This window comes from Xiphophorus hellerii, chromosome 12 (genome assembly GCF_003331165.1).
Source record: "Xiphophorus hellerii strain 12219 chromosome 12, Xiphophorus_hellerii-4.1, whole genome shotgun sequence".
Classification (NCBI taxonomy): Eukaryota; Metazoa; Chordata; class Actinopteri; order Cyprinodontiformes; family Poeciliidae; genus Xiphophorus; species Xiphophorus hellerii.
In genome coordinates this window covers 31,515,963-31,523,400 of record NC_045683.1, presented here as the reverse complement: position 1 = coordinate 31,523,400, position 7,438 = coordinate 31,515,963, and the positions used below count along the sequence as shown (strand labels likewise).

General features: G+C 43.2%; 2 protein-coding genes across 3 annotated transcripts; one reads left to right on the top strand and one right to left on the bottom strand.

The window, feature by feature from the left end:
• Nucleotides 1-106: 106 nt before the first annotated feature.
• Nucleotides 107-6,082, top strand: dph7 (diphthamide biosynthesis 7). Of its 2 annotated transcripts, none has more exons than XM_032579423.1 (10): nucleotides 107-209; nucleotides 401-580; nucleotides 1,432-1,565; nucleotides 1,643-1,730; nucleotides 1,933-2,027; nucleotides 2,131-2,288; nucleotides 3,436-3,508; nucleotides 3,602-3,667; nucleotides 3,763-3,935; nucleotides 4,603-6,082. In XM_032579423.1, the coding sequence occupies exons 2-10, from the start codon at nucleotides 449-451 to the stop codon at nucleotides 5,010-5,012; spliced, it is 1,329 nt and encodes a 442-aa protein (XP_032435314.1). In that variant the 5' UTR covers nucleotides 107-209; nucleotides 401-448; the 3' UTR covers nucleotides 5,013-6,082. The 2 variants fall into 2 exon arrangements, with proteins under 2 accessions (XP_032435314.1, XP_032435315.1); XM_032579424.1 differs by having other exon boundaries at nucleotides 172-284.
• Nucleotides 6,083-6,237: 155 nt separating this feature from the next.
• Nucleotides 6,238-7,194, bottom strand: mrpl41 (mitochondrial ribosomal protein L41). Its single transcript, XM_032579433.1, has 2 exons — nucleotides 7,047-7,194; nucleotides 6,238-6,847 (listed from the first exon to the last, which is right to left on the bottom strand). The coding sequence occupies exon 2, from the start codon at nucleotides 6,824-6,826 to the stop codon at nucleotides 6,419-6,421; it is 408 nt and encodes a 135-aa protein (XP_032435324.1). The 5' UTR covers nucleotides 6,827-6,847; nucleotides 7,047-7,194; the 3' UTR covers nucleotides 6,238-6,418.
• Between the last annotated feature and the right edge of the window lie 244 nt (nucleotides 7,195-7,438).

Here is a 7,438-nt window from a genome sequence, read left to right as displayed (position 1 = left end):
CACAGTTCTTGACTTGCCTGTCACTGGTTGTCAACAAATATACAGTGTGCAGTCTTTCTAACCTGCTGACACTTCCCATTAACACTCTGTTTGGTTTCTGAATGCAGCACTACGCACAGTGATGACGTAAGAACGCACAGCGTTTACTCTGCTTCGGCAGCGCGTGAATTTTGTTTCCAAGCTTTTTCGTACAGCTAACCATTGTTGAGGTAAGTTAGCAAGTATACTAAATTAAATGTCTACCTATGACCAAACCCCACCTTCCCCGAGAGTTTAGCCAGAAGGTAAACTCAGGTTGTTGTTACCACATTGTTTGTTAGCTTAGTTAGCTTAACGGGAGTTAGCTTGGGATGAAATGTATTACTTAACTAAACAAGACTGTACTGTTATTAATTTTTAGCTGCCACCAAACCAACCAACACGGTAGCGTTATGCAGACCAGGTGGCCATGGCTTGGAAGTCAAGGACCCGCAGTCTGCAGGTATTTGACACGGAACTGAGCGCGGACACGGTGGAGTGGTGTCCGCTGTCCCCCAGCCACGACATCCTGGCATGTGGGACATACCAGCTGCAGAAAGCGGTGAGATAAGATGCGCCTCAACCTGTTAGAGAACGAGGGAATACATTCCAACACTGACCAGCGCAATTTCAAAGTCCTTTGTTAATCTTAAAACTTTTGCGATTTGTTTTCTAGCTTATTATTAATTAGAGTGAAAAATGGAACAAATAAAAACAGTAGCGAGAAGAAAATTACAAAACCATAATACCCTTGCAAAAAGAGAATAATTGTACAAAATGTGACATGCGCCACTATCATCATTTATAAAAAAAAAATGATTTGGGGAAAAAATAAAAACAAATCAAGAGAAAAATGGACAACTTTGGACCTAGAAGTATTGGGAAATTTGAGTCCTTCAGTGTTTTGTCATAATTTTTTCACATGTTGCATTTTATTTGGATTTTATTTGATATACCAACCCAAGTTAGTTGGGAGAAAAATGTTACATGGTCTAAATTAATTTCTAGCAAAATACAAACATGAAAAATGAAATGTTCATTTGTACTTGACCTTTTACCCTGATGCTCCTACATAAAATGTATTGGGAAAATGCCCGGAGAGCTGCTAAAACGAAAGCCACTGTTTAAAGAAGCCATGTAGGAACATGAGGAAGAAGGTGTCCAGGAGACATGTCACTATTTCTTGGAAATGGAAAATTGGGCAAAAAATTCCACAGCACCCTCAACACACCATAAGCAGTAATAAAGGCATCGTAAGGACCACGAGTCCAAACCTAGCCTGACAGATGACGTGGTGCAACTTTAAACAGCTATGCAAAAAATAATATGTGCACAGAGTACTGAACTGAATAGTGATCATGCCATACGGTGTAGTTACACGCTCATGTCTGCTGTATGTCATTCATGCTGCAGGAAGGCGGAGAGGACGCCGCGCCCAGCCGGACCGGCCGCCTCTACCTTTTTCAGTTTCGCCGTGAGGGTCCGATGAGCCCTCCTCTCACTGAGCTGCAGCGCCTGGACACAGCAGCCATTTTAGATCTTAAATGGTGAGAAGTCGGGCTTCATTAGCGCGAATGCAATTGTGATAATTTCCTTTCTGTTCAATGTTTTCCCTCGTGGCCAGGTGCCACGTCCCTGTGTCGGGCAGGCCGCTGCTGGGAATGGTTGCTGCTACAGGAGAGCTGCACCTCTACACTCTGCTGGATAATCAGGTGAGAACTGCAGCTTCAGAAGAATCCCACTGATGTCTTCGGATAACAGCAACATTAGATTAAGCCATGACATGACTGTGCCTCAGTAATGGTCTGGAGTTATCATGTATACTGTTTCTTATTTTAGAACGTTTTGTTTCCATTAGCATCTGTTTCACAGCTGGTGTTGTGGTGTTTACTCATGAATGTGTGTATCCAGTAGGAAGGTGGGCGCAGTCTGCAGACTATGTGCAGCGTGGAAGTTGGAGCAGAGCGGCTGGCTTTGTCTTTGGACTGGTCCACTGGTAGAATGGACAGGTACTGTAAGCTGCGAGAACTCCTGCTGCTGTTTTTCTTCAGTCAAATTTCCAGTGGTGGATAATCAGAGGCCATATGAAGCAGACCCTTCTGTTCCCAGCAGCAGTGACATCCGGGTGGCGTGCAGTGATTCTGCGGGCTGCGTCGGTGTGTTCTCCCTGGCTGAAGGAGCTCTGATGGCTCTGTCCCAATGGAAAGCTCATGACTTTGAGGCCTGGATCACAGCCTTCTCTTACTGGAACACACAGCTGCTTTATTCTGGTAACACAACTGCTTCCCATCATTCTGTAGTTCCTGCAAATGTCGAAGTGATTGATCGGATAGTTTCAGAACATAGCCCAGAATAAAATCATTTGGTCTAGGATTTGGCAGGCTTTAAAGGGGAAATATTATGTAAAACCAACTCCTTTGAGCTTTCCATTATGTTATAATGTTATTCCCTCATGAGAAATCTGCAGGTGGGATTCTTTCATGCATGCTTGAGAAATCCTTTACTCTTCAAAATGCTTGGTTGGACCTAGCTCCACCTTTTCCGCACAGCTCCTCCTCGGAGCTTCACAGCCTCCGCCTCACAGAGCAGCCCTCCTGTGTGACTGCCAACCTCAGTTCCTTCAGACTAGCCAGCAGCAATTAGCAAACCCTTGGCAGAACTGCTCAGCTGCTGAACTCATAAGAGCTACTTCTCATCGGAGCTTGAAAACAACGTTGCTAAAGGGTTAATAGAGGAGCCATGTTGTGATGACTTACTGATGCAGCGTTTCAGAAAGAGCAAGAGTTTATAAAGAGACAGAGGCCCAATTTGAAGGTGTTAAAATTACCATGTCAAATTTCTTTTAAGTCACATAAGTTATATACAGCATTTCTATAACAACGGGAGACAAAATAGTTGATTGTGCTATATAATGACCCTATATGGATGGAAAACAATTGAAGAAGACTCAACCTCACACAAACACATTAAATTCTGCACTATTCTTTAATGTTCAAAGCTATTCATGTTGATCCATGCAGCGCCTGCCGTTACTGACAGCATCACCAAACACAACCCTTTGTTTACAGAGTTTCTTTGAAAAACATTTACACCTCTTGTAATTTTTCATATCTTGTTACGTGACGACCACAAATTCAGTGGCTTTTATGTGACAAACACAAAGTGGCGCTAAGAGCTTGGAAAAGTGTGGCTGTTTTCTTTGTAATCTGAATAGATCAGAAAGCTGCAGTGAGCCTCTGTGTTACATATTACATCTGTATGTAAATGGAGCCTTATAACACTTGGAATATATTAGTCAAATTTCATTGCACTCCAAACAGACCTTTGCAATTTGAGTGTTTTCCAGACTGATATTGTGATGACATATTTGCCCTACATTGAGCAGCCTTAGTGTTCATATTGGAACCTTCTTCCCAGGGGGGGACGACTGCAAACTGAAAGGCTGGGATCTCAGAGCTGCTCCTTCAAGCCCTGCTTTCACCAGTAAAAGGTAGAGACAGAGATTTGTGTGTTTGTGTGTGTATCACTGCTGATGTCCTTCCTGCCAAACCTTGCTGGTAAATTCTGCGCTTTTCTGCTTCAGGCACTCAATGGGTGTGTGCAGTATTCACAGCAGCCCTCATCTGGAGCACATTCTGGCCACAGGCAGGTCAGTATCCTCATTTTTAAAGGAACAGCCTCCTGCTGGGTGTTGCGTTGTATTTGGTCGCCATGTTATCGTGCTCCAATCTTGTCCTTCGGCAGCTATGATGAGCAGGTCTTGCTGTGGGACGGCAGGAACATGCGGCAGCCCCTCGGGCAGAGCGCTGTGGGAGGCGGGGTGTGGAGGCTGAAGTGGCATCCCAGCAATCAGTACCTGCTGTTGGCTGCCTGCATGCATAATGACTTCCACATCCTCCACTGCCAGCAGGCCTTAGGTTGGTATGAGCATATCGACGAGGAAAAGCTGCTCCCAATTCTTAATTACTGTTTCTAACTCAATGTTCTTTTTCTGACTTACTAAGCATAGAAACACGGCTGCTCACAATAGCGTTTGATTTATTTTGACTCAATTCATTGAGTCAAACATTCATGAAACTGAATGTTCAGTTTAATTGGTGCAGATTCCAAAGTTAAAATATATCACTGTTGAGCTTTAAATTTTTAACAGGAGACTGATGCACCAGTTTTTAAATAACATTGGTTAAAGAAACTCCAAGAAGCTTCAGTATTCAACTAAAAAACCAAAATTGAAGGAATTTTTTCTTTTTGAGTCTCTAAGCATTTATTTTTGATCTAAGAAATGGCAAAACTGTGTGATTACCAATTCAATTTAAGACCATTAAAATTTAATATGTTGTATCTAATATGTGTAGGAAGCATCACCTGTCACAGGCCAGATCTGTACCATTCTGCAATGATTATTCCGATGGCAACATTCTAACTAAGACAGCTCTACTTTATTTCAGACTTATCAGATTCACTCCAGGTGCAAATATGAGAACTCAATGCTGAAACTAAATTGGAAGGTTGAAGGATTAGTTTTTCATTTGTATTATTCAGTACAACTGCTGATGGTTTGTATCTGTGTGTGTGTTTGCTCAGAGGGCAGCGAAGGAGCCTGTCCCGTCGTTGCTTCCTACATCCTCCACAACTCTCTGGCCTATGGAGCCGACTGGTCCAGGCTGTCCCTGGAGGACCCCGCGCCGCACTCCCCTCCTGCCACAGAACCAAAGGAAAGCCTCGCTCAGAGCAGAGGACACTTGCGCATTCAGTACGAGTCTCCAACTGCCAGCTTCGACACGTCCCTGGAGGACGATGCAGGTCGGTACATTCCAGAGGCGAGTGGACCGCCCCCCCGCAGTCCTGCTGAGACACCGGCCCCCAGCCCGGGTCATGACGCTCCGCCACTGTCCTGTCTGCTAGCTAGCTGCTCATTCTACGACCACATGCTGCATGTGTGGCGCTGGGACTGGACTCCAGAAACGTCCCGACAGGAGTCCCACCAACAGTGACTGAGCTGCAGCCATGCATCCCATAAACACCTGAACTGAGCAGAGGATGCAACGAGCACGTAGACCACTCTCCTGCAAAACACGAGGTTCACTTAGCAGAAACGTCTATTTTGATTATGACATTGTTTTATAATACACACCTCCCATGTCTGCAGCAGCAGCAGTGAGACGGCCCTACGGCAGAGGGTCTGTGGTGCTTGGTGTTTTAGAAACATCTGGTGACCTCTGGCAGAAAACTGACCCAAACCAACACAGAAGTGGTTCGTCAGGCGCACACTTAACCCTCTTTTATATCTATTGTAGTCACATAATATAAACCAGAAGTCTCCAAACTTTGTCATGTGAGCCAAAATCATCAAGTCAAAAGGACTCGTGGGCCAAGAAAATAAGAAAAAATTAGTAAAATTAGTTTTTTTGGGGGGGGGGGGGGTTGCCTAAACTAAATGTGCAAAATTTTAACTAAATAAAGTAGTCGATTTTTTTGTATTTATTTTGTTGTTTTTTTGAAGGAAAGCAATGTTATTCTATGCACAAATAAAACTTAAAAAGGATTTTGCATATAAGAGGCTTGATTGAACAAATTTATTGTCAGTCATAAGAACAGGAATTAGGTCACTTTCTTTCAAAATGCTTGCTATATAAATCCAAGTTTAGTGAATTAGATAAAAGTTGATTTTGGTGCTGCAAAGTTGGCTTTTGTTAAAGTCTCCTGATGTATTTGGTTCTGCTTAGTATAAAAAAGTAAATAATTTGTCCACTGCAAGAAGATTGTCAGTAATAATTTCACTCAGATTACGAATAAAAATCTAAATCTCCATCAACCACCTGTGATGGAGGGCCAACTTTGTATCATTCCTGAATTGCAGCTGGGGGCCACACTATCAGTAAAAAGAGTCACACTTTGTATATCTCTGATCTAAACTGTATAAAAATCCTGTGAATCAGTTTTTTGCCCTTTTTTCTAAAAAGGACAGACATGCTGAATGTTGATGGCATGTAGCTTAACACTGACTCATTAGAAAATGTTCAGTATTTGAGAGGATTTTAGAATTAAACTTGAAAACGTTCTACTTCCTGTGGCTTTTCTGACACCTTTAAACTTTGAGTGACAATTCACCAGTGAAAAGCAACTCGTTCATTTGATCGCTGTTTATTCATGTTGCAGTGGAAACAGCAGCTTTTTGGTTGGGGTTCTTTAACTTCTAAAAGATTTTTTTTTTTTTTAATTAAATAACGCCACATTTACCTTCAGATTTGAATTACTAAACCCTGACACGTAAATGACATTCTGCTACAAATCATGTGTAGAGCGACTCAAATTTTATTTCCAGATTGAACACTTAAGAAATGACAAGTTTGCAGTCCCCTCTGTGATGATGAACATGAAGTGATGGTCTCCCATCCACTTAACGCACATAGTTCTTAGGATACAGCTTCAACAGCTTCCCTTCCTGTGTGGGTTCAAATCCATATTTCTCCAGCTGGTCCTTGTTGAATGTGCCCTTCCTAAAGTCTCTGGTGATCTGGGGGGCTACGACCTGTTCGAATAAACTCTCTGCTGTCAGCGGAGGTTCCGTACCGGCTGGTGACCGGTACGAGACGTAGGGTTTCAGCTTGAATCCCTCCAGATGAGGAACCACGAACTCAGGAATCATGGCCCGAACCGACAGGAACTTCCTGCTGGGGAGCTTCACCCCTGCGGGGCGGCAGCTGCGGCCTCTGTTGAGGGTCCTGGGGCCGCGCTTACTGGTGAACTCAGACATCCTGTCCGCACCTCGAACCAGACCCCTCATGAGTGTGGACAGAACCCCCATGGTTCCCGTCGGGTCTTCCTCCTGGAACATGAAGACACATGCAGAGGGCAGCGGTTAGCTTTAGCATTAGCCATTAGCAGCTAAACAACATAAAGACAGCTACTTTAATGTGTCTGAGCTCAGCACGGGTGTAATTAGCTCTGCACTATATGCACTTTTCACTCTGGAAATCCGAAACTGACTCACTTACACTCACTATTAAACATAAAATTCTTCTCACCTTCAGCGTCCCGCTTAGTGGGAACAAGTGTGTACTACGGCCAAATGAAGTGCGCAGTGATTGGTCAACAATAAAAAAAAATACTTGTTGACCAATTAAAAAACAAGATACTGACAGAAGCTGTTAGCAATTGGAGGAAACACGATTAAAACTAGAAAACAGAAGCGCCTCTACTTCCGGAACCGCTATGACTTGTTCTTCAAAATAAATTCCTTTATCAAATATAGTGTGAAGAACAGCTGCTGAACAAATGGAACTACTGCTCAAATGGGATGTATGTCTAGTCATTGTATTTTGTTGCTAACAGATAAATAAATTCACCGTATTTGTCTACAGGAAATGTAGACAAAAGCTTCATAATTTCTTGTTTTTCATCAACAGGCTTTGTTGCT

What these genes read in the sequence shown, in the direction of transcription:
- dph7 (XM_032579423.1), top strand. Translation starts at nt 449, where the DNA reads ATGGCTTGGAAGTCAAGGACCCGCAGTCTGCAGGTATTTGACACGGAA. An exon ending in CATACCAGCTGCAGAAAGCG is followed by an intron (nt 581 to 1,431) that starts GTGAGATAAGAT and finishes TTCATGCTGCAG; the next exon opens with GAAGGCGGAGAGGACGCCGC. An exon ending in TCCACTGGTAGAATGGACAG is followed by an intron (nt 2,028 to 2,130) that starts GTACTGTAAGCT and finishes TGTTCCCAGCAG; the next exon opens with CAGTGACATCCGGGTGGCGT.
- mrpl41 (XM_032579433.1), bottom strand. Translation starts at nt 6,826, where the DNA reads ATGGGGGTTCTGTCCACACTCATGAGGGGTCTGGTTCGAGGTGCGGAC.